Source organism: Taudactylus pleione, unplaced genomic scaffold (genome assembly GCF_031769625.1).
Source record: "Taudactylus pleione unplaced genomic scaffold, aTauple2 ptg000086l, whole genome shotgun sequence".
Lineage (NCBI taxonomy): Eukaryota > Metazoa > Chordata > Amphibia > Anura > Myobatrachidae > Taudactylus > Taudactylus pleione.
In genome coordinates, this window is record NW_028284488.1 from 33,020,878 (window position 1) to 33,047,500 (window position 26,623).

General features: G+C 46.2%; 2 protein-coding genes across 5 annotated transcripts in view; one reads left to right on the forward strand and one right to left on the reverse strand.

Moving 5' to 3' along the window:
- CCDC146 (coiled-coil domain containing 146) overlaps window positions 1-26,623 on the reverse strand; it is a 180,058-nt gene that overhangs the window by 107,522 nt on the left and 45,913 nt on the right. For all 4 annotated transcript variants that reach the window (XM_088468824.1, XM_088468826.1, XM_088468823.1 and 1 more), the window contains one exon: window positions 10,946-11,028. In XM_088468824.1, the coding sequence (XP_088324950.1) occupies window positions 10,946-11,028 (83 nt within the window). The remainder of the gene's footprint in view (window positions 1-10,945; window positions 11,029-26,623) is intronic.
- FGL2 (fibrinogen like 2) overlaps window positions 18,980-26,623 on the forward strand; it is a 29,841-nt gene continuing 22,197 nt past the window's right edge. Inside the window, exon 1 of the mRNA XM_088468935.1 lies at window positions 18,980-19,198. Within this exon, the coding sequence (XP_088325061.1) occupies window positions 19,190-19,198 (9 nt within the window). The 5' untranslated portion in view covers window positions 18,980-19,189. The remainder of the gene's footprint in view (window positions 19,199-26,623) is intronic.

Genomic DNA, 26,623 nt, shown 5'->3' on the forward strand with positions numbered 1-26,623 from the left:
CATGAAATCCCCAGGCTCCAGCGCTAAGATGATGGTACGCAAGGTCTCCATCCTAAACCGGGGAAACCTCAAAAATTTGTTGAGGGATTTGAGGTTGAGTATTGGCCGGTAGGACCCATTGGGTTTCTGTACCAGAAAAAGATTGGAGTAATACCCCAATCCCCTCTGAGACAAAGGAACCCGGCACTATGACCCCAGCCTGGAGCATAGAATGCAATACTTTCTGGAACTCCAGGGCCTTGTCCTTATTGGAATGAAGACCTGTGGTGAAAAACCGGCTGGGAGGCCTCCGCCGGAAGGAGAGGGCGTACCCCTGAGAAACTACTTCTCTTACCCAAGTGTCTGATGTGATCAGACGGCAACACTGGGCAAATTGAAGAAGTCGGCCTCCCACTTTAGGGTCCCCCAAAGAGAGGCCCGCCCCGTCAGGCTGAAGGCTTGTCATCTGACTTGGGAGCCGGACGTCTGGTACTCCAAGCCTGTTTCTTCGGCTTTGCAGTTCTCTTGGCTCCTGCCTGTCTCGGAAAGGACTGTACCTTGGACTTACCCTGGGTTCTATAAGGCCGAAAGGACGATGAACCCGACCCTGATGGGACCGTAGCTGATGGCAGACACGCAGACTTGCCCGCCACCAGAGTAGCCACAATTTTGTAAAGATCAGGCCTAAATAGGACTTGTCCATTAAAAGGCAAGCATTCCAAACCCCTTTTGGAATCTGCATCCGCCTTACAAGAACGCAACCATAAGGAACGGCGTGCAGCCACTGCTGCCGAGGAGATCCTGGAAGCAAGAAGACCTATATCCAAGGCTGCCTCATTAATGTATGTAGCCGAGTCTCTTAGATTACCCACTAACTCCATCTGGTCAGGTGACGAGTCAGTGTCCAGAGACGCCTCCAAGCTATCAGCCCAGCGCTCCATGGCTCTAGCCACCCAACACACGGCCATAGCCGGTCTGGACATTCCCCCAGCAAGGGAATAAATGGACTTCAGGCATATTTCCACCATGCATCCTTTAAGGAGGACATGGAGGGCATGGGCAATGTAGCACTTTTCACTAGGCATGTGACATGAGAGTCCACTTGTGGAGGAGTTTCCCACTTTGAGAAATAATTATCCGCAAAAGGGTATGCGACGGCCAAACGTCTTTGAGGCTGGTACCGCTTACCCGGATTTTTCCACGCCTCCTCTAAATGGTACACTAGCTGACCAGATAGGGGAAACACAGTGGTATCACCCTTAATATCCTTAAAGAAGGCATATTTCGATTTAGTCATGGGGGGGATCGTCCTCATTAATAACTAGGGCCATACGGACTGCACGTATAAGGCCCGCTACGTATACCTTAGACTTACTCTGCCTCTCTTGTATGGAAAGTCTCCTGGTCAGAAAGGTCTAACATTTCACCGTCATCAGTCGACACATCATCGTGATCATACTGTGCAAGCTGAGACGGCAAAGGTCGCTTAAGTGGCAGCAATGATGACTCCCCCTGTAAAACATCCGACAGGTGTTGCACCGTAGTGGACAGGGAACTAACCCACGTCGGCTCTTAAGCGACTTGAGGGGGCGAGATTGGGAGACTCTGGGGTACCGCCAACTGTCTGGGGAACCCCTGTATGGGAGACGACACCATTGAGTGCTGTGAAAACCCCATCTGGGGCAATGCAGGGGGCGTCGCTAGCTGGCCCACAAGGGCCGTAAGTTCCTTAGCAAATCAAGCCCAGGGTGGCTCCTGCACAGGTGCAGTGACAGAAATCGGGCGTGACATTAAAAAAGACAAATTACATAGCCCCTCAGAGTTTCCATCACCCTCAGCCAACGGTACTTAACATATGGTACACTTTGGCCGCAGAGGAAAATCGCGTTCACTGTCAGACATGATGAGTGAACAGAGCTGTATGTGACACACCTCACAAAACAACACTTGTACAGTGAGGCAATAACACCCTGCAACACTGCACCGCAAGGGCTTGAGCATAGAAGAATAGGGATAGTTAAAATGGCTGACAGTAGAAAATGAAAGCACAGACAGCAGTACTAGCATTAAGTCCCATACAATGCAGAATGACCCTGCACTATCAGCGCTGTGATCAACTACTCAGACTACAGAGCCTGGTAGGAAACAGCGCTGCATACACAGACCTTGAACCGAAGGAGAGGTATGCAGGGGGGACCCGGACCACGATGCCACCGCTATTAGCGTCCAGCGGCGCTCGCCAAGTTAGAGAAAATGGCCGCAGAGGAGCAGAAAGAAGGCGGGCCCAGGGAAGGAGCGCCTACACATAAGCCAGTCCGCAGTGGAAAGGACGTGTCAAGCGGGGGAGGCACCGGCTGCTGTGCACGGAAGGCACGCTCCCCTGGGCTGCATTTAACTGCCAGGACGCCGGACATTTCTGCACCGCCGCGGCCCGCTGTCCCAGGGGAGTAGTGGAAGCACAGGATCAGTACCTGGCCCCACGCTGCGGCCTGTCCCCAGGGAGCCCACTGCCTGGGGATTCAGAGCTGTGTTGACCAGCGGGGACCCACCGCGGGACCCCGCAGCTTACCTTGCCCCCGTAGATCCGGCCACAGTCCTGGTAACCTGGGGTCACCACTAGCTGTGACCCCATTTACCGACCAGCATCCCCGGATTGGTACCGGCGTTCTGGTACCGGCGGGGTGGAGGAGTGACAACATGGACGTCACAGTACTGACTGTCCATGCTGTACACTCAATGTGCAGCCACAGCTGCCTGAAGAAACTTCAGGGGCCTTAACAGACCCCCCTCTGATACAGGTGCATCCGACTCCAAGCTGGGCACCAACGAAAACTGTGTACCTGAGGCTCCGGAGCGGGGTATAGGAGAGGGACCCCAGTGCATCCTGGGAGGATGAAAAACTTAACTCTGTGGTGCCCGATGCCTGACGTCATCACCTATACCCCAAGGTATCCTGTGGATACCCTATGGACCCTGCAGTAGAAAATGGCTACTTATTCAAATATTTTTACAATATGAACAGAATACTCATTTGTTTTTTTACTAGGAACATATATACTAGGGCAGTGGTTCCCAAGCTATGCTGATACTCTAGAGCACCGTGATTCAAAAAAGTTTGGGATTATGTACACTAGTAAATATTTATGCCCCAATCAACACCAAAATTTATGTTTTGCCAAGTTGGACTCTCTTCTTACTCGAGTGCGTCAAGGGGAAGTCATTGTTGCTGGCGACTTTAATGCTGTTCTAAGCCCCATTTTGGATCGTTCTGCTCCTGCTGCCTCAGCCTCTTCCTCATCGGCTTCCCAACATTCTAAGTCTCTCTTCCGTCTCATGAAGTCTCAGCTCCTGTGTGACTCTTGTAGAGTGAAGGAACCTTCCGCTCATGATTATACATTTTATTCTTCACCCCACAACTCATACTCTCGTATAGATAGGATCCTGCTCAGCCACGAGCTTGCTCTCAATCTCCACTCGGCCCTTATCCACCCGCTTCTTTGGTCTGACCATTCCCCTATATCCTGTGATATTTCGGGATTACTCTCTCGTCCTCGTCCTATGACGTGGCGTCTAAATGACTCCCTACTACATAATCCTGAGATAATATCCAGACTACGGGCGCAAATCTCTGATTATTTCGCTCTAAATGAAACTCCAGATATCTCCAGATCTACCCTATGGGTGGCACATAAAGCAGTCTTGAGGGGACATTTGATTAGCATGGCCTCCAAAAATAAAAAAGAATCTCTCACCCAAATTAATAAACTTTCCATCAAACTTCAAACTCTAGAGTCGCAACATAAACTATCTCCTGATCCTACTATCCTGTCGGAACTCCAAACGACTAAATCCAAATTGGATTTGCTTCTCTCCAAACGGGTGGCAAAACATCTTAAATGGCTTCGCCAATCCTTTTATGAGAAAGGGGATAAAGCAGATAAAATTCTTGCATCTCGTCTTCGATCTGCTAGGACTCATAAATATATTATTTCGATCCGTGACTCTCACCAACTGGTTTATGATCCTGCGGCCATTAGAAATGCCTTTCAGTCTTACTACTCTGATCTGTATAATCTCCCTCCCCCAGCCACTTCATCTCCTCTATCTCAGTTTAACTTGATTTCTGATTTTCTCGCTAGCTCCAATTTGACCAAGTTATCTTCTACCGCTATAGAACTTCCTTAACTCCGAGGTATCAGCTGAGGAGATTGAACATACTATAAAATCTCAAAAAAAAAGGAAAATCGCCAGGCCCAGATGGATTTACGGCGGCATATTACAAAAAATTGTCAGATTTACTCGTTCCCCATCTTTATACTCTCTTTAATAAGGTTCTTCAGGGCGATCCTTTCCCTTCTGAAATGCTGGAAGCCAGAATTGTAGTGATTCCCAAAGAAGGCAAAGATCCACTTAACTGTGCTAGCTACAGGCCTATCTCCCTCCTTAATTTGGATTTGAAAATATTTGCTAAAATCCTTGTAATCGCCTGAACCCATTCCTGTCCTCCCTGATTCACTACGATCAAGTGGGCATTATACCGGGGTGCCAGGCGAGGGATAACACCAGACGCGCTATTGATCTTATTCATATTTCAAATTCCGGGGGATCCCCTACTATTTTACTCTCTCTAGATGCTGAAAAAGCATTTGATAGGATCTCCTGGGATTTTATGAAAGCCGCTCTCGAAGCTTATGGCGTGTCTGGTGACTTTCTCACTGGCCTTTTGGCACTATACTCTACCCCCTCTGCTACGGTCCTGATTAATGGTACTCCCTCAGGCCCAGTCAATATTAGCAACGGTACGAGGCAGGGCTGCCCTTTATCCCCCTTGGTGTTTGCCCTCATAATTGAACCGCTGGCCACCCATATTAGATCCCATCCTGATATTCGGGGGGTTCAAGTTGGCACTTTGGAGCCTAAGATCTCTCTTTTCGCAGACGACATCCTTTTATCCCTGACCCAACCGGCAATCTCTCTCCCCAACCTTTTTTCTGTTCTTCGGTTCTATAGCACTGTCTCTGGGTATAAAATCAATTACTCCAAATCTGAGGCTATGCTTCTCCATGTTTCCCCACAAGATGCTGAAAACCTACAAATTAATTTTAATTTTAAGTGGCAACCCAAAAAGATCAAGTACTTGGGGATATACTTAACTTCCCACTATGACTCTCTTTATCGTGAACATTTTTCACCCCTCCTATCTAAAATGCACGCCGATTTAAATTCCTGGAATCGTCTTATTATCTCGTGGTTGGGTAGGATCATTGCTGTCAAAATGAATGTTATACCAAAATGGATTTATCTTTTTCAGACTCTCCCCGTAACTGTTCCCGCTGTTTTTCTAAGTAATATTCAAAAAGCCCTGATTCATTTTGTTTGGAATCACAGACCCCCGAGAATTGCGGTTAAAATTTTGGAAAGGTCGGTTGTAAGAGGTGGGAGAGGTCTTCCTTATATTAAACTTTATTATCTCGCCTCCCATTTTTCCCATATTGTTGCCTCATACTCTCCTCCAGGTTCTACTTCATGGTTGGATATTGAATATGCCTATATTACTCTCCCAGACTTAACTTCTTTATGGGGCACACTACCCGCACACCGACCTTCCGCATCCAAATTACTCCCTACTATTAAATTTGACCTTAGACTCTGGGGTCTCTACTCACACAAGATGAATCTTTCTTCTCCGGTATCTCCTCTAACTCCTATCTGGTATAACCCCCTGTTTCCGCCTGGTTCCTCTACTTTGAGGTCCCATAGATGGATTAATGCAGGCCTTAGATTCCCCACTGACTTTTCTGACCAGGGTCAATGGTTATCCCTTCCAATGTTACAACTCAAACTTCCATCCCAGACGCTTAACCCTTTCGAATTTTTTCAAATTCGCCATTTTTTACGATCATTACCCCCACTTTCTGTCCTCCGTGCCCTTACTCCTTTTGAAAATCTCTGTAAACATTACCCCTTATCTAAAGGTCTAATTTCCCAGATTTATGCTTCTCTTGGATGCTACCCTTCCGTCTCTTAGCCCTCACGAAAATGCTTGGGAGCGAGACCTTGGCTCTCCTCCGGATCCTGAGGCCTGGGACGACATGAGACTGGGGATAGCCAAAAGTTCTATTGCAACCAAAATTAAAGAGAATGCATATAAAATTTATTACAGATGGTACTATACTCCTGAGAGACTTCATAAAATGTTCCCATCCTCCTCACCCGATTGTTGGCGGGGCTGTGGCTGCAGGGGTACTATGGTCCATATCTGGTGGACCTGTCCAAATATTGTTCCCTTCTGGGACTCTGTCCATAATCTACTAAATTCCCTTCTGGAAGCTCTGATCTCAAAAGATCCTTGGATATTTCTATTGTGTTACCCACCCCCGAATATTGATAAATTTTCCAAAAAGTTAGTTGCACACATATTAGCAGCAGCAAAGTCTCTTATTGCTCTAAATTGGAAAAAGACCTCCCCCCACTCCTCTCTGTACTCAAGAGTCAGATTTGGCATATTGCGACCATGGAGGAGATAACTTATTACCTCCAGGATCAAGGGCATGCTTTTTCTCAAGTTTGGGCTCCCTGAGCGCAGTCCCCCTTCTCCCTCCACACACTTGGTGCATGGACCCGTGGGCAACGATTGAGGTTTACCCTCCGGAAAATGTCTGAGATATATTAATTTCTAGACGATATGTCGTGTCTCCCCCCCCCTCATTTCTCCTTTCCACCTGTCCTCTTTCTTACCAAGCATTTTTTTTGAATAGTTTTATTTGTCTATCATTGTTGAAAATATGGTCTGTATCGGGTTTCTTGTGACCCTGTATTTGTTCTCCTTTTTGTCTTACATTGTATTCTATTTGACCATTTAAAATAAAGAATTAAAAAAAAAAAAAAAAGTTTGGGAACCACTGCACTAGGGTTATTAAATTATCATCCTTTTTTCAAGATTGCAATAAATCTACCAGTATTTTTATGGATTGTGGGAGGGTGCTTCTGAGTCGTACAGAGGCGCCCAATGATTTCTCTCTTCGCATACGTCCCAATGGTAACGTGGGCGGGTGCAGATCAAAATTTAATTGAGATCCATACAATTTCGATGCCCGTTTCTGGGCGGTAACTGGAGGGGATAAGGCGATCTGCTATTTGGGTGTCACCCCCTCAGATGGTGTCACCCGGTGCGGCCCGAACGCCCCTAGTGACACCACTGAGGACCAGGAGTCAGGAGAGAGTGTACTGAGCCCTGATGTGAGTAGCCCAACAAAAGCTCTTCTGAACACAGTGCTTGCCATAATGATTGAGACTGAATGAGAGCATACCCGACTAGGGATCATTCCAATCATGTGGCCATCACTAACTTGATATTGCCCCCACCTCAGTCTCAGTAACCCAGGCAAGTTAGCTGCCCAGCAGCACTGCAGGACTCAGGAAAGAGAGCCTGTGTATCGGGAGTGTGATAGCGTGGTCTTCACAGACAAGGCCGTAACTACACATACAAGCGCAGGGCTCTGTAGGCGGCAACGTCACTGCCCCATGGCCCTCGCTTCCAGCTAGCAGGGTACCAGCCAATCTATTGAGGTGTATTATCAGTGTGACCTGCTGTAAGTGCAATTATGTTTAGTATTAATAAGTCAAATGTTGAATAAAACGTAAATGGAGAATCCGTAAATGTAATTACAGCTTTAAGCAGAGTAGTATTATGCAATCTGTTTCCCTGTAGTTGTTGTATATGAGGTGTATGATACCAGTATACCCTGTTTATAATAATCAATGTATATAAGGGGTGTGACATGAGTTTCACCTGTATATAGTGATCATTGTTTATCAGGGGAGTGATATCAGTGACTCGTGTATAGAGATCAGTGTATATTAGGGGTTTGTTATCAGTGTAACCTGTGTATAATGGTCTATGTATATCAGGGTTGCGATATCAGTGTGACCTGTGTGTGGGTGTGATATCAGCATACCTCCCAACATTTCCAGGAGTGCTGGGCATGCCCACAGAGCGATGAAAAGAGACAGGGACATCCCGATTCCTAGCAGTACAACCGTCCTGAGGATGTTCGGGGCAGTGCTGTACTTCTCAGTTTTGGCAGCCCTGCCTCTATAAGCTAGGAAGCCCTGTTACGGCACATCAGGGATGTGAGATCAGTGTGAACTGTGTATAGAGGTCAATTTGTTTCGGAGTATATGTGTATACTAGTCAGAGTAGATCAGTGTGATCTGGGTATAGTAGTAAGTTTATTTCAGGGATGTAAGCGTGACCTGTCTATAATGGTCAGTGTGTATCAGGTACATGAGATCAGTGTGACCTGTGTACAGGACCATAGAAATCTGGTCTGGGCCCAAGTACTGTAGGAGGAGTGGCCTAATCATGGAGAAGTGACCACGCCGCCTACAGGAAAAATATGGCAAGAATTTTATGGGCGTTGCACTGGGATGGAGGTGTGGCAAGATCCAGGGGGGGGGGGGGGCGGCATCAGTGCGATTGATCCACCTGTCCCCACTGGCTCTTGGATGCAGGGGTCTTATCCAGTTCTCTCTGGGCCGGTCCCATGCTCCCCTCTGACATGCTGACACACACTACCTGGCGGGCTGCGGCTACCATGACCGGAGTTTAGCAGGGGGCACTGAAAAGACAGAGGGTGGGGGAGCTGGAGAGAGACACGGGGGCCTGGAGAGAAACAGGGGGGCTTAAGGGGACCTGGAGATGAAGAGACACAGGGGGTGGCTTGAAGAGACACGGGGGGGGTGTCTGGAGAGAGACCCGGGGGAGTGCCTGAAGAAAAACATGGGGGTCTGAGACACACAGGAGGCACTGAAGAGACACAAGAGGGCACAAGGGGACTGGACATGAAGAGACACAAGGGGCCTGGAGAGAGAGAAAAATTAAGGTGGCCTTGAGATAGAGACACGAGGGGCCTGGAGAGAGACACAGGAGCACTGAAGCTGAAAAGATATAGGGGGCACAAGGGGACCTGGATGTGAAGAGATACAGGGGGCCTGGAGAGAGGCAAGTGGGGGCAGGAGATGGAGACACACAGTGGGGCTTGGATAGATGCTGGGGGCCTGGAGATGGAAAGACGCAGGGGGGCCTGGAGAGACACAAGGGGACTGGAGGACGAACTGTAGGAAAGGGAAGCAGTCGGGAAGCCGACGGACGTATTCCCAACTGTCTAATCCCGGCAAGGCACTAATGACAGGCGTCAAAATCCTGACGCCTGTCATTAGACCTACGCCGGGAGCCCGACACCCGGCTTACCAAAGGTAAGCCGGGCACGGACAGCCGTGGGGGGAGGAGGGTTAGGTTTAGGATTCCCAGGGGGTACTTAGGGTTAGGCACCCCCCGGTAGGTTAGGTTTAGGCTAGGGGAAGGGGGGTTATGGGTAAGCACCCCCGGGGTGAGGTTAGGGTTAGGCACCCCCGGGGGGACTTAGGTTTAGGCTGCGGGGAAGGGGGGGTGAGGTTTAGACACTTAGAGGGGGGTTAGGGATAGGCACTTGGGGGGAGGTTAGGGTTAGGCACCCCTAAGGGAGGGTTAGGGGGTAGAATAGGTAGTGTATACTTACCTTCCGACGTTCGGGATTTCCACCTGTGTCGGGCTGCCACTGCCGAGATTTGAACCATGTGGCCGGCGGTAAATCATCCGGATTCCGTAGAAAGAGACTGAGAGACACAGGAAGCATATGCCTGGAGAAGCATGGGGGAGGGGGGGTAGTGCAGGAGAGGGGGAATAAATCGTTGGAAAGGCACTGGGGGGATAGTGCTGCAGAGGCACAGTGGGGAGGGGTAAGGCTGGGGGGACAGTAATATTCATCAAGACACCAATTCAAAACAACAACAAACAGAAAACATTTTCAAATTGGCAGTACATAATATAAATAACAGAGAATGAATACATTGCATTTCAAATAAATAACAGAAAATGAATAAAAGACAGATGAAAAATGCTAATGTAGATAAGGAAGGGAAGGGGTGAGGAAGGGGGTATGTGGTTTGCCTGGGGTCAAAAAAGAAAGAGAAAACTGTTGTATCAAAGAGAAGGAAGTGACAGAGCTCTAACCATCCATGTAGACATACAGCAAGTGAGGTCTATGAGGGATCTCCCCCAAATAAACCTTCCATTGTAACTCAAATTTTGGAATTGGGGGTTCAGTACACTGCAGTAGCAGAGTGTATATAGATGAAATCATACCTGTCATAAGGGAAAGGGCCAGCTCCAGGGGTTGGGAGCACTCTTTGCCGACACTCTCTAGTGCGCCCCTACATCACGCGCGACCAACAATGGGAGTGTGGCCTAATTACCATAGGCCATGCCTCCTACCTGACATTATTTGGAGGTGTGCCTGCATGGCACGCCTCCAAACAACATCAGGATGGGGGGGAGCCTCAGTAGCTGGGCTTCCCCCAGCCTTTCCAGTCACTGAATGGATGCCGCGCATTTGCGCAGCATCCATTCAGACTCCGGGGTTCGGAACCGCCGCACAGCTGCGGCGGAGGGGGTCCCCAACCTCTTGATTTGACCACCCACGGGCCACTTTGGCCCACGGGTTGAACAGCGGCACAGTACTGTCCCGCTGAAATCGGGATGTTGGGGGGGGGGGGGGGGGGAGGGTTGCGCCCTCTATGGGTGGTGTCCCTGTTCGACCGCAAAGGTCGAACACCCCTAGAGCCGGCCCTGATAAGGGAGTTATTTAAACATAATAGTTCTCTCCCCTTAACATTTCTACTGCTGGCCCTGCTCCCTTCAGTGGCTTGCCACAGCCCCCCCGGGGCCCTATGAGGAGGCAGTATTCTACCCTTCTCCACAGACCCCGCCCCCTGTAGGGTTGCTTCCAAAACTTTCCCAGGCTGGTTTAACATCCCAATCCGACCCTGCTTGGATGCACCATGTATATCTTGGTATTATCTATGTCATTTGTGACTTCAACTTCTACAATACATGCATAATAATGAGGAATTGATGATACAATACCTTTTCAGAGTCTCATACAGCACGGTATACTTTGCCTTCAGCTCAGCTACTTTGGTTCCAGGGATTTTAGCAGCTACAAGCAGCTATGAGAAAGAGAACAATGAGATATGTTTTCAATCTGCACAAAGTGAATTCTCCTCCAATTATGCGGAGACAGATGGCAGGAATTAGCAGAGCCTTCATGATTACATTATACTCTGTAGTATGTAACTTTCCTCTTCTGATAACCTTTGCATGATGACTAACTACACATGCCCATTTCATTAATGCTCCTTCATGTGGATAAAATTGTAGACTTAGTTTAGCATGTAAAGGAAATTAAATAAATATTATCTCTCAAGGATCAATAGTTTGGGAAGAGATTAAATTTCTGGCCATAGAAAGATAAAAACAGGAAAAGTTCATCCAATAAATGACACAGATTAATACAGTGGGGTAGTATTGTTCTACAAACTTAAACATAGTGAATACTAGAACTATAGTAATGTTCTGAATAATAGCAAAAACACTACAATTTCTTTTTTTTTGTTAATTGACTGGTTGATTGACTTCTTGATTTTCTGGTTTGCAGATTAATTCCTAAAGGCTGCTCATGAGCAGGTGTGCCGAGAAGGGGTGTGGGGGCAGGTACTAATTACTCCGGCCTGGGCTTGTTGGAGTGGCCCAGGTCTGACGTCGCCCCCTCCCTCCCTCTTATCTGTCAGCAGTCCAGCACATGCTGCTTTGTGCTGGGCTACAGTGGGAGCAGGGGGACTGCGGCAGCAGTCTCCTCTCAACTCTGCCTGTGGGTGAGAGCGATCCCATTAATTGCCCCTCCGCCCCCTGGATTTGCGCCAGGCTGAGGACTCACAGTGCCACTTCGCGGTGCTGCAATTAGTATTTTTCACTTTTTCTTCTAAGGGGCATGGCCCAGTGGCGTAACTAAGGGGGGGGTCGAGCAGGGCGTGTGCCCTGGGCGCCGTAGGACGGCCGGGGGCCCCCCTGCCCGCCCTAGTTAGGCAGTGTAGCGCCGACCGCAGTGAGTGCGGTCAGCACTACACATTTACACAGGACCGGCGCTAGGCTTCCCAGCGCCGGTCCTGTGCTGCACAGCAGAGCCCCTTCCTTCTCCCTGAGCGCATGCCCAATAGCGCCAGGAGGAGGGTGGCAGGCGGGCAGGCTCAGGCTGTGCTAACACACACATCGCCACCGAGCGGCAGCGATGTGCGTGTTAAACAGCAGCCAATGAGAGTCAGAGACTCTCATTGGCTGCTGCAGCGCCCACTGCAAGAGCCAGCTCCCTTCCGGCTCCTGCAGTGGGTAATGGGAGAGACGTCATGACGTCTCTCCCATAATGCAGAGCGCGCGTGCCCGGGAGGGCGGACGTTGCTGTGGTGGGAGATGGAGCAGGAGCGTGGATGCAGGTAAGTTTTATTTTATTTTTTTGCTATGTATTTGGGGGGGCACCTCTACTGGGGGCAACAATCGGGGGGACTACTACTGGGGGCAATAATCGGGGGGACTACCACTGGGGGCAACCTCTACTGGAGGCAATAATCGGGGGGACTACTACTGGGGGAAATTATTGGTGGGACTACTACTGGGGGCAACCTCTACTGGTGGCAATTATTGGTGGGACTACTACTGGGGGCAACCTCTACTGGGAGCAATTATTGGGGGGACTACTACTGGGAGCAATTATTTGAGGGACTACTACTGGGGGCAACCTCTACTGGGGGCATTTATCTGGGGGACTACTACTGGGGGGGCTACTACTGGGGGCAACCTCTACTGGGGGGACTATTACTGGGGGCACTATATGAAGGGCACTGCATAGGGGGACCACAACTGAAGGCACTGCATGGGGGGACTGCTACTGGAGGCACTATATAAGGGGCACTGTATAAGGGGGGTCTACTACTGGGGGCACTGTATAAGGGGCTTACTACTGGAGGCACAAGGGACACTGCACTGGGGGCACTAAATAGGGAGGACCACTACAAGGGGCAGTGGATAGTGGGAACCACTACAGGGGGGCTGCATAAAGGGGATTACTAGTGGGGGCAATGAATAAGGGGCACAACTGGGGGCCTGTATAAGGGGGACCACTACTGGGGGCACTGTATAAGGGGAGCTGCACAAGGGGGACCACTACTGGGGGTACTGTACAAGGGGCACTACTGGGGGCCTGCATAAGAGCCACCACTACTGGGGGCACTGTACAAGGGGCACTACTGTGGGCCTGCATAAGAGGGACCACTACTGGGGGCACTGCATAGAGCGGACTGTATAAGGAGCACTACAGAGGTTAAGGTGCATATAGAAAGGAATTTTAAGAGTGACAAGAAAGGGGTATATGTGTCCTGTCGACACGCCCCATTGTTATACAGGGGGGGGCTCCATTTTAACATTTGCCCTTGGCTCCAAATACCCTAGTTACGCCACTGGCGTGGCCACACCTCCTGTGCTTAGGCCACGCCCCATCAGTACCTTGGCCCATAGCGGCTTTTGGCGTCCCTGCTCATTAGTATTAAATTATTTTTATAATGCTAAATTCTTCCTGAAAACAATTACAGATATACAGGGTACATATTGATTGCTTGTTTTTGTCTTTTGTTTGTTCTTTTAAGTTTCTGTCACCATAATTGAATATATTTTGGTTCAACAGTATATGCAATTTCCAATTTACACACTCATCCTATGCAGGGCCGTAACTAGGGTGGTGCGGCCGATGCAGTCGCACAAAGCGCAAGGATCCCCTGTGGGCAGAACCGGCAGCCACTACAATCTCTATGTACCAGGTGCCTGCTGCGATGTATGTAGTGATAACTGAGGGTCCGGCGTCTGGGTTTCCGGATCCGTTTACAGTGGAACCCTGCACAGTTTTTCCCTGTAATCAGGACTGGCTGGCAAGCCTGGGGCTGGTCCGTCTTTTGGGGGGGACCTCACGTAATTTTTTCCCTAAAATTAACCCTATTTTAACCATTTACAGAAATAAACAAACAAATCACAATGATTTGTTTATGTTTCTGACCATCTCGCAGCTCAGGGGGTTGAGACATTGAAAAGTGATTTTGACAGAGAGTTAGCTCCGAGTTTTAAGAGTGAGATGAGAGAGTCGGGTGAGGTTAGAGAGAGATTTCTATCTTTAGTAAATTTGCAAGCAGGAAAAAAATTAATAAATCACCAGAGATGGTCATCCTGACCTATCTCGAGTCTTAGTAAATTTACCCCTTACAGTGCTGAGGGGGAGATTTAATAAAGCTTGGAGAGAGATAAAATTGGAGAAAAATAGCACCAACCAAAAAGCTCCTAACTGTCAGTTTTCAAACACAGTCTGTAAAGTGACAGGAGCTGATTGGTTGGTGCTATTTATCTCCAATTTACTCTCTTTCCAGGCTTTATTAAATCTCCCCTTGAGTGAGGTGCCGCTGGATGGGAACGCACCGCAGGAAGGCTTCATCAATACTAAGCTATTGGTGTCGGCAGGTGAGTGTCGCCGGGCGGGGGGAAAAAACGCTGCACTATGACCATGACTGCACCAATATAAGTGCGTATTTGGAATGGATTATATATAATAACTACACTGTGAACATTAATGTTGAGGAGCTTGTACATGGCATACAACATTATGGGTACATTACTAGGCACATTAGGTGCAGACCCCTGTCTAATTACTCCCAACCCCAATGTAGGGTCTCTATTAGAGGTGGGGTTCAATAGACTTTGGTCTGCATTAGGGGAGGGGGGGTGGTCACTAGACAGGGTTCTGCATTAGGGAAGGGTGGTCATTAGCTATGTATCAGCATTAAGGCTGTAGGACATTAGACAAGGGTCTGTATTAAGAGTGGGGGGTAATTAGGCAAGGGCCTGCATTGGGGTGGGGGAAGGTAATTAGACAGGGGTCTGCATTGAAGTCGGAGTAATTATACAGGGATCTGCATTTGGGCTGTGAGTGGTCATTAGACAGGCGTCCGTCTTAGGGATCGGGGGTCATATGGGTAGGAGTCATTAGACATGAATCAGACCCTCAGACTATACTATTTTGGTTGGTACAGTTTAGGAGGGCATCTACACAGTGTGGGGGAGAGCCCAGGGGCAGCCCAGCATCTAAGGAGTGACAAATATAGGGGTTTGAGGCTACACTATTCCCCACAAGACCACACGCCTTTTTCTGGCAAGAAACAATATACCTATTTAAAAAATGGGGGGGGGGGGGCAATGTGCTTCCTGGCACAGGGTATTAAAATGTATAGTTACGGCTCTGACCCTATGACACAGTCTGATTCAGATTGACGCAATGCAGAGGTTTATGCAGTTGAGTGATCAGTAATCTGCACATGTGTATGAGTCGCAGTCCGCATGCATCAAGTTTCATTAGTGATGTCGCTCGCAGCGAGGAATTTTTCACAAAGTGATTGATAGGCAAGGATGAAAATGCAGGGGTGTTGAGACATTTTTGTGGGCCATGTTGTGATCTTGTATGCCGTAAAAATTAATCCTGCGTCTCAGTCCCTGGGGCCAAAAGTCTGCTGCTTGTCTGCAAATATGATATGGGAGTGAGGGGAAACTTTGCAGGGTATGTCACTAGTATGGCAGCCATATTTAAGTCAGCCATCTTGGATGTAACTGTTTTAATTGTAGATGTAGTTATGCGACATATCAATCAAACGCAGAATTTCATATGAAAAACAGTGGTGTTCTTTTAACATCTCTTTATTCATTCTGCCGATTTAACAGAGTTTTCTTGTACAAGAAGTGACATTAATGACAATGGCACTAACACAAACAAAATGTGTTGAGATTGTCTTGATATCAGGAGAATGGAGCACACGTTATTGCAAATGATTTCAACCAACATCACCGAAATAGAACACCCATTACCCACTGTGCCATTGCAAAATTTAAAGAAACTCGATCAGTTGTAGTTAACCAAAAAGCAGGAGACCAAAAACTGTTATAGATGAAGCAACAGCAATTGCTGTGCTGGCATCATTTTCAAAGAGTCCACAACGTAGCACTCGTCGTGTGTCTCATGAATGTGGGGTTAGTCGTATGGCCATTTTGAGAATTTTGTCAACACATGAATGGTACCACTACGAGATTGAGATGTTGCAACACCTGACTGAGGATGATCCAGGCCATCGGGTGAAGTCTGCACACTGGGTAACACAGCAACTTCAACTGAACCCTCATTTCCACACCAGGTATTGTTTAGTGATAACGCAAATTTCTTCATCAATTGTGAAGTCAACAAACAGAACCACAGGTACTGGTCAGAGACAAACCCTCACTGGATGGATGCCTGTAGGGTTGTAGCCTCAGCAAAACAGTTGGTATGGTGTGGTTTGTGCTGTGGGCTATTCTTAATTGATGTAACATGCTGCTGTTAATGTTCCAAGAGGTTGTTAGATTGAGAGATTTTTCCTTCATAATTATCAGAGGATGGAGCATATCCTAATTTCTTCCAGCAAGATGGTGCCCCACCTCATTATGGACTCATTGTCAGAGAATATCTTCCCCAAAGGTAGGTTGGCCATAGAGGTCCAGTCCAGTGGTCACCAAGATCCCCAGATTTATTAGATTTATTTCTGTGGGGTTACCTGAAGGAACGTGTTTATGTTATAAAGATAGAAAGTCGTAGGGTTAATGATAGGCGTCAGGATTTCGACATCTATCATAAGTCCCCTGCCGGGATTAGACAGTCGGGAAGCCGGTGGTCGGCATTTTCGAACGTCGGCTTCCTGACTATATCCCCTTAAAAGTACCAAAGGATAACACATTTATTTTTATTGTTTCAGTTTCTGCAGTTCTGCATACAGACTGCTCGATTCGTTGTGAATGACGTCACCACTGGGCGGGAATTTACATGCCCTCGTCCAGTTGAGCTGTCAATCACCGCCAGCCTGTGCAGCAAGTGTATGGGCGGTCGGCTGACCACCTGTACACCCAGAACGATGCACGAATATATCTGCAGATATATTGGGCATCGGCTGTGTAGCACAGCCGACACGACATGTCTGTGACATGTCAATAGAACGCCCGATATGTCGCCCAGTATGTACCCAGCACTACTCTATTCATCTCTCCCTTCCCAAGCTATCTCTTCCCCATCTCTGTCCGCCCCCCTATGTCGTTTCATTCTTTCATAGACACTCTTCCCTTTTATCTTTTTATTCCCCTTTATTTCTCTCACAGTATTTGCTTTATACTCCCTCCTCTGTCAAGCTATTTTTCCCCTTACATTACAATAATTGCCATATATAAAAATACTTTATTTAAAAAATAAAGTATTTCATCATTAAATATTTTCCTGAGCTGGCAATAGTAGAAGGATTGCATCCTTAGATGGTGATAGCAGAAGGAGAATTACTATGTAATGTGATTCCAGCTATATAAATATGCTATAATAGAAAGAGATACAACTATTCAAACAATCAATCGTTAAGAAACAGGCTTTAAACAGTATCTGTCTTCTCTTGCAGAGTATATTCAATAAAATAGGTAATAAATAATAATAATATTGTATCTAATCAACAGATGAGTAAATACTAAATATGGGTTTCACTAATTTTCACATCATACTCTGAAAAACAAGATGAGAGCCAAGAATGGTTTTAATCCATGATGCATGTCCAGCTGTTCGGGAAAAAAAATAACCACACTAATTGCTTGTACCTCAATTATATTAATTAGAAGTACTAAGAAATAGCAAAAGTTTCAGTACAACAGCTATATTAGGAAAATAATGTCATATTTAGAGTACATATGAATTAACACTGGATAAAAATATCCAATTTAATTTGTAGCCATCAACTTTGACATCAGTAGGCATGTCACAGACTGTGGATTATGTTGCTGATGTGGGTCGACTCTGCTTCAAGCACTTGCAGGAGGATTATCCTGGGATCCATTTGCTGCTGGCAAACTCCTCAAATTTGTTGGGGAGGCACCTTTAGTTCCACAAGACCCATACTAAGGAATAAGAGGCATGATACCGTATCTCTATGTGGTGTGGGAATAGCTCACACTGACAAAGATTAACAATATACCCAAATTATTAGAATGAATCATACTTACTGACATTCTGGCAGCCAGGTCGGTGCAGCATGGAGTGTGGGGGTGGCTGAAGTGGGTGGTTCTGGGGAGTGATGCCTCGATCGAGTCATTGCGGACCCCTCTCTTCTCTTTATAATGCTGGCGTTACAAAGTAGGGGACAGGGCTACAATGACACGATTCAGCACGAATCGCATCATCGCACCATCGGACCGCCCAATTTCGTATTCGGGCACAAGGGGCCAGGGGCCATTCCGGGAAAGTTGCCTACTCTTGCGGGGGGGGGGGGGGGGGGGGCGGGAGTGGCACACGATTTTCAGAAGGCTACCGGCAGTCCCGGGAGAGTAGGAAAGTATGGAATTAATACTACAGAGATGTACTGTGCTCTAATACCATTGCGACTGCGATCCCGTTCGCAGCTGCTGTGCAAAAAAGTGAAAATGTACTGAGACGCCCACGTGTGGTTTTGCAAATCCAAGCATCTGCGTATACAGACACTACATGGGTCGCAGATCCTTCAATTATCAGTCTGCTGAGTAACTCTATTTTTGCAGAATGGGCTCAGGAAGTGAGACACTAGGGACATTTTTCTTGTATACGGGATCGCAGATGCTGGATGTGACACGCCCCTGAAACGGTCACTGACACGCATGCGTTCCTTATTGCCACTCCCCGTTAACTCCCACAAATGCTTCCTGACTGTCAATCATACTTCTAGTAAATAACAGTAATATATTATATTATTGTATGTATATTCATTTAGATTACAGGTGGGAGTTATGTCAGCTGTTTTCCTATGTGGTTTTGGATTTTTACCTTTGTAAAATACATGCTACTTTGTATCAGCCACTGAAGTGTGGATAACAGCAGTGTGAATGAAACAAGCAGAAGCACCATGGTGTGCTAATTACTGATTATCAGGTGTTACCAATGTGTAAAGGAGTACTTATACTGGCCCCTGCATGCAGAGAACCACTTCCGCCTTTTGAGAAAGCTACCTGTGTGCGGTGAAACACGTTAAGGACACAGAGTTGGATTCCTGGAGGAGTTATTCCCAGTGCTGACTTATTGCTATTGCCCGCATTGCACTCACGATTGCATTGAGGAGGAGTGTCCTTGCCGGTTTACCATATCCATCTCGAAACACTCCGGGATGCGGCTGAGGTATTCTCCTGTCCTCAGTCCCCATCACTCCTGAGCCTGTGGAGATGATCTTGGTAAGTCCAGACTGCCCAATCCCCTGCTCACAGGTAGCAGCAGCGTCCCAACTGCACTGCCAGTGTCTATCCCGTAGAGCTGAGGTGCTGGACATGGTTTATTGTTTGCACAATCTTCATTCTGATTGAACTTTGAGTGCATTTTAGCCCTCTTATATGTACTTGCGGGACACTTATTCTGCTGCTCTATAGAAAACTATGAGATGCTCAAATAGGGGGCCCTGTACGAGATTGCCACCAATTCCTCCTCATGTGAATATCGCATTGGAGATTGGTCCTCACACTCTGCCGAGTGTTGAATACATGTGGAACTATTCTAAAATTATAGTATCTGTCTGGTTCCATTACTGTAGACCAGGGGTCTTTAAACTTGGCCCTCCAGATGCTGTGGAACTACACATCCCAGCATGCACTGCACATAGTTTTAGCATGCTGTTATATCAAAAAGGTGGCAGTGCATGCTGGGATGTGTAGTTCCACAGCAGCTGGAGGGCCAAGTTTGAAGAACCCTGCTGTAGACCTATCAGGCAGGTTTAGATATGTTTTATTGATTCAAGCAGTCATTATCTCCTGCATAAAGCACTTGTGTCTTTCTATTGATATATTGTGGATTTAATACTTTTCCACCACATTGGAGAGTTATTATTATTATTTGAGATTATAATTATTATTTGCATTTATGCATTTTTATTGTCAGTATGGAACTCTTTCCTCATTTTATATTCTCATATTGTTTGTACTCCAGGATTCTTTATATTGATTTTTTTAAATAAATATCCATTATTTATTAGCATTATATTGTAAATTTCTTGTACAGCTTGTGTTTGCAGTGCCACCTCTAATCTTCCTTTTCCCAGCAAATTTTTTTTTTAGACTATTGGCAGTTCTCTCTAGTGGTGTGCAGCAGCTTACACTGGACTACAAGTGCATGCTTGGCACCTGGTTTCTTTTCATACGTACACTGTTTAAATATGAACGTTTAAGAACTTTATTCTTTCATCAGGATATACTGATGAAAGAATAAAGTTCTGAAACATTGATATTTAAACAGCAGGACCTGTATTTTATTCACCAAGTCATCTACAGTGCCACCCAAATTGCTACATTGTATATTTCCTTCTTTTGCTGTGAGGGTAATTTGGAGGGCACCAGGACGTATGCTGCCTATGTCTGAAGGAGTGTCGACACATTGCATCATTATTTATATATGTCATTCCATGTGATCCAACCTTACATTTCATGTTCATTTTTAGAAGTTTAAATGCACTACACACAAAAATTAAGCTGAAATTCAACATTTTAAAAATATGACAATATATGGGGTAGGTACTCATGTTACAACAGAATGGACATAGGAACTGAGGGTACTTATATATTTATACCTGCTCTCCTAATTATTTTTACAATAGGATTGTTATACTATACACTTATAAGACACACAAACAAAAAATTGAATGCTAAACAAACTAGAATTAAAATTAATTTTGATATGTGACTCATGTTACATTTGATTCACATTACATTTCTGTCCCCAATAAAAGGGCTCTGATACAAATTACTCAAACCTGTGTAGAATCCACAGAAATTAATCCATGTAGGCCTGTTTATCTTCCTGAAGATGTATAAAATATTGAATTTTGTGATGATGGCCATTTCCAGTTACTGCCAGCTTGCTCCATTGTGCTCCCTAATTATTCACCATCTCTGAGGTCCCTAATCTCACCTGGGTAACTGTTTCCATCATATTCAACATAGAACCAGTCACCAACGTTCACTACGACAGTTACATTAATATACTAAGATCTTTTAGCAGCATAAATATACTAAAATACTAGCGGTTATGTGAAATTTAATTTATACATATATTGCGTCCTATATTTCATTGAATAACCCACATATACATATATTAAATTTTTGCTCTGCACTCACCGTTGCCCTCCAAGTGTGTGTCAACATATAATTCAATGTTTCAATTTGGCGGCACTCAAGGGAATAAACAACGCTACACCACTGCTGTATTCAGATCAACGTTTTATTGCTATAGCATTTTCATCATGATCACTGATGAAAGAGCTGTAGCATTGTTTATTCCCTTGAGTGTCACCGATTTGAAAACACGGATATAATAAATAGAGCTTATACAGTATATATATCTAGATATCATAATCCGGGTACTTGGCTATCACACATTTGTCTGGGTTTGCCGTTAAACCATGGTGTCTCAAATAGTCTAGCACAGCCATCACCTTTGGAATATGGGATTCCCAGTCTTGTATATAAAATTATGTCGTCGAGGAAAGCCGTGGCATATTCTCTGTGTGGTTTTAGTAGTCTGTCCATTGCCTGCTGGAATGTGGCTGATGCCTCATTGAGGCCAAACGGCAAACTTTTGTACCCGAAACACCCTTTTGGACTGGTGTCAAAAAGGCTGTTTTAGGTTTGGCTGAGGAAGTGAGTGGTATCTGCTAGTACCCTTTTGTTAAATGCAGAGTAGTCAAATACTGACAACTGGCCAAATTTTCCACCAGCTCATCCACCCATGGCAATGGATAGGCATCGAACCTACACACCTTATTTAATTTTCTGAAGTCGTTGCAGAAGCGAATGGCTTTCGAGGATTTAGGCACGAGGACTATGGGCTTATTCCACTAGTTAGTGGATTCTTCCACTGCCCCAAGCTGCAGCATGTCTTCCAACTCTTGCTTTACTGAAGCCCTTCTTACCTCCGGTATTCTATACAGACGCTGCTTAACTACAACTCCTGCTGGAGTAACAATATCATGTTCAATTATTTTGGTATGTCCTGGTATAGCCGAAAAGACATTCCGAGCTACCATCTCCACTGCTTGTTGTTTTTGAGTAGGAGTCAGGGAAGGCTCTGTGGGAACTAAGCAGTGTTCGGTTTTCACCGATCCCAATGTTAGCATCTGAGTTTCCTCCACCCATGGCTTTAACAGGTTGACACAATATAATTGTTCTATTCGCCGTCTTTCTTGGGTGGTCACCAGGACTTGCACCTTTTCACCTGTATTAAAGATGTGTCTGGTTGCTCCGGTATTGTAACACCTCTATTGCCGTCCTTGTGCTTCTTCCAGGTGTTGCTTAACCAATGGAATGATCTGTTGTAACCAATCATACAACTGGGCCACAAACTGTACCACATTTGGACTTATGTACCGCAACAGGGTATCCCAGTCTTTCTCATGAGCTACGGCTTGTCTAATAATTTGTTTAAGGGTTCTATTGAACCGCACAACCAACCTATCAGTTTGCGGGTGATAGACCTAGGTCTGTAGCCTCTGAACCTCTAGCAACTTACACAGCTTCTTCATTAAGCCTAGGATTTCTTTAGGGATTCCTTGATGAGTGTACAATAGTTGTAGCTCTTTTGCTAATTGTATTTGACTTATTATTTTGAAGCGGTATTGCCTCAGAATATCGTGTTCCATAGTCAATTATTACCAGAACATATTGATGCCCCGAGCAGATTTCTCTAAGGGACCCACTATGTCCATGCCAATCAGCTCAAATGGCACTGGAATTATAGGAAGAGGTATCAGGGGAGCTCGGTAATCTGTCCTAGGAGCGGTCCACTGGCAGACTACACAGGCTTAGTATTTCTTGATGGCCATGCGAATTCCTGGCCAGTAAAATCTCTGAAGCACTTGATTTAGAGTTCTTTCCTCCCCCAAATGCCCCCTATAAAAAGGTGTGTATGGGCCGTCGCTAATACAAAAGGGACGTGTACTTGTGGCACCAAGAGCTGATTAACTACTTTCTCCTGAACCACTGCCACCCTATATAGTAGGTCATATTCTACTATAAAGTATGGTTCACCCTCAGCCGGCCTCTCAGCCTTCCACACTCCATTCACTTTTACAACATATCTGATTGTGCATTAGAAAATGCCTATCATTTAATTGGTCTCGCAAAAAGTCTTGGGAGTGACACAGTCCTGGACACAGGAGACCAATCTTCTCCTCCAACTGGCAAAGTCTCTGTCGTCTTGCTTCATTCTCCAGCTAGGATGACTACCTCTTGTCTTCTGGAATGCGACGCTGGTCTAGTAGCAGGCAAATCCTTGTACCCAGGTTCTGGATTTTGCTGCATCCTGATTTCTCCCTGCGCTTCAGAAATGTAAGCAACAAGATCATGTACGGTCGGATGTCCGTCCGGTAATTCAGTTGCCATCATGTACGGACCGATCCAGTTGAGTATAATCTCCCGGAACAAGGGAAAGTCTTGACACAGAATAAGGGGATATGGCAACCTTGATGGTATTCCTATCACTTGTGTGTGAAGACAGACATGGTCATATTCCTCAGTGGCCCTGTGGACACACAGGATCTTTACTGGCAGCAGCAGGTCCATCAGTACTTCTGGAACCAGAGAATTTTGAGGACATGGTCAAAGAAACAGAGAACGTGGGGTCTAGTTGCCCCACCGAACCATCAGATTTTTGTCTGACTACTTTCTCTGCTGCCCGGCCCATTTTCTCCAAAGTGTACAAGCGATCAATAACTGTCGACAGTTCGTCAAAACGATTGAGGTTCGCCCTGCAGGATCCATTTCTGCAGTTCCTGGTTTAGGTTCCACACACAATGGTCAATTGCCAGGATTTCCAAGATCTTGTCTGGCAAGTTTCATTTAGGCTCTAACCAACTCTTGGTTAACTTTGCCGGGTAGGCCAGCTGAGCACGCATTGCAGCCTAATCCGCCACTCCCAGAAATGCTCTGCTTTCACTGTCCCATGTCACTCCTATTTGCACCAGAATTGCGTTTGTAGCCGCTGATAATTTACCACCTGGGCTTCGTGCATATCCACATAGGCCTGTTGTGCTTTGTCTGTCAAAAAAGACGACAATTGTGCCACACACTCCTCCATTGGCCATTTAAGCCGAATTGACCTCCTCTCAAATAACATCAGAAATGCCTCAACATAGTCTTATGGTGTCATCATCTGCATCACGGCAGGCCTGCGTTCACCCAGTCGCAAATGGCTGAGGCTATGCCGGCAACAGTTTGTTGCTGTCTACCTGGGCCTCATCGTCTGATAGCATCTGGGTTTTCCGAGTCTGTTGTGCCGCAGTTACATTAGTTAAGGCTCAGAGGAATTTTGCTGTCTGAGCTAACTGGGTAGCGAAATTGGGCCTCCCTTATCATGCACGGACAAGCCAGTGTTTTAACGCCAATATAAAATATGCAGCAAGTGGCCACTGCGTATTACCCCAACGCACCAAAAAATAAAAACCTTCCCCTTCAAGTGGGTTTAAACAGTCTTGCAAATTAATGATTTGTTCACAATATTCACAGGAACAAACTCTCCTGGTTTACATTGTGCTTCAATACAGTCAAAACTTTTCTTCATGTGGCACTACAATAGGCAAAGCACTGTCTCTTAACTGGGCTTATACAGACTAATACAGATACACCTTTCCTTAGCAGCCTGTGCTTAGATTTCTGTACCATACCAGAACCTAACAATACCAAGTATAAATACAGAGAAACACATTTGGTGCTTTCAGCCAGATAAAGACCTTTTTCAAGCTATAACAAATCTCAGAAACAGAAATCTCAGAAAAAGTTGAGTTTGTTTAGAAATAATCACACTGTGTATACACAGCATAAACTTTATACATTTGTACCCAGCAAAACTTTTCCACCATGCAAATAAGCAAATTTTTACAGGCCGTTTAACTTCACTCACCAACCCAACAAGTCAGCGTCTGGTCTCTACCACGCGAATCGTGGCTAGTAGAATGATCCCACGAGTGAAACCACTTTGTAAGATTCTTCTTACAAAGAACACACTTGACAGCAGTTGTTCTTGTCAGATGGCTGTTTACTGATGCAAAATGTTATATCCGCACATTTACAAGCCACAAATGGCTCCCTGAAATTAAGCTAAACATTACAAGCTCTCTATCACCAGGCTGACTAATTCAGCATCAGGAGCAACTACCCTCTGAATACCAGAAATATTATATATATATATATATATCTCTTTCAATTCAGTGCGATGATGAATAGCCGCAGGAGGGAGCTCCCGCAGCTATTCAACTCAATGCGCTGTGCGCCTTGTCAGGAAACAGGTAAATCAGAGAATGACGGTTCTCGCGACTTAACTAAGGCGCAGTAACCGGCATTCTCTAACTAAAGTCCCGGGAACGCGGCTCTAAGCTGGCAAACAGTTACCCCCGTCGCTTTTGTCGGATTTGTTCTTCCATCCCCAGGGGGGTGAGAGAGGAAATCCTTTAGCCACCCAAACAGCGCGGTGTATTGAATAGCTGCGGGACCTCCCTCCCACAGCTAGTCTTCGCACGGTATTGAATTCCCCCCTATGTTCAGGGGATGGGTCATGTTCTTTAAAGCAGAACGTGGCAAAGGGCCATCTTTGCCACAATATATTATACATATAATCAGATTCTGCAAAAAAATTTAGCAAAAATGTAAGACATTCCTGGATGGTGACTGGGAGGTAACAGGGGGGTGACAAAAAGACGCGCTGAGATGTTGCGTCTTATAGGAGTTTCTTAGGAGTGTAGCAGGCGTGTCACTGAAAGTGGTTGCGTACAGAGACACACAGCAGCTCATATAGGAGTTTCAATGGTGTGACTGTTGGTCTATCTAAAGCCACACCGGATGGTAAAGCAGCCTCTATAGAAGCTGGAAGTGGTCATCTCAGTCTTTGCACATATGGACACATGGATGTACACCAGTGAAGGCTTTGTAATAGCATATGAATAAAGTTGCAGATGTAACTGCGGCAAAAGGCACAAAGACCGCTGTGACTGTGTACAACTCAGTATCAGGCCAATTGTGCTCCAATTCTTTATCAAACACCCGTGTTTGATTACAGCATTCAAATTTGCACCATCCTGTGCTTCTGAGTCTTAATAACAAAAAAATATCTATTATGCACCAGCATCCTTTACTGCGTCAGTCACAGGGCCGGATTATAGGTGGGGCATTAGGGCGGTCGCTCGAGGGCCCCCACACATAGGAGGCCTCTCACACACTGTCCCCAGACATGCCACTGCTACAAACATTAAATCTGAGAACAGCATTTAACGGTCTCCGCTTTGGTCCTCTTCAGCGGCACAGCTGTTCCCTAAACAGCGGCCTCCGAAGAGCTTCACTAGTCAGAGCCACTGGTGAGAATCTTCTCTATGCTGCAGAAGCCTCGGCAGCCTCTGACGTCAAGTCTTGCGAGAGTTTGACTGTCAGAAGCCGAGGCTGCAACATAGAGAACACTCTCAGTGGCTCTTTCGTCCTCCCCCCGCGATGCAACCGACAGGCAGGCAGCCCACATATGTACACACTATTTGTACATTATATCACTGAGGGCACCCTGGCACTTACCTATATGGTTGAGGAGTGCCAGCCAATCTGTTCATATATATATATATATATATATATATATAT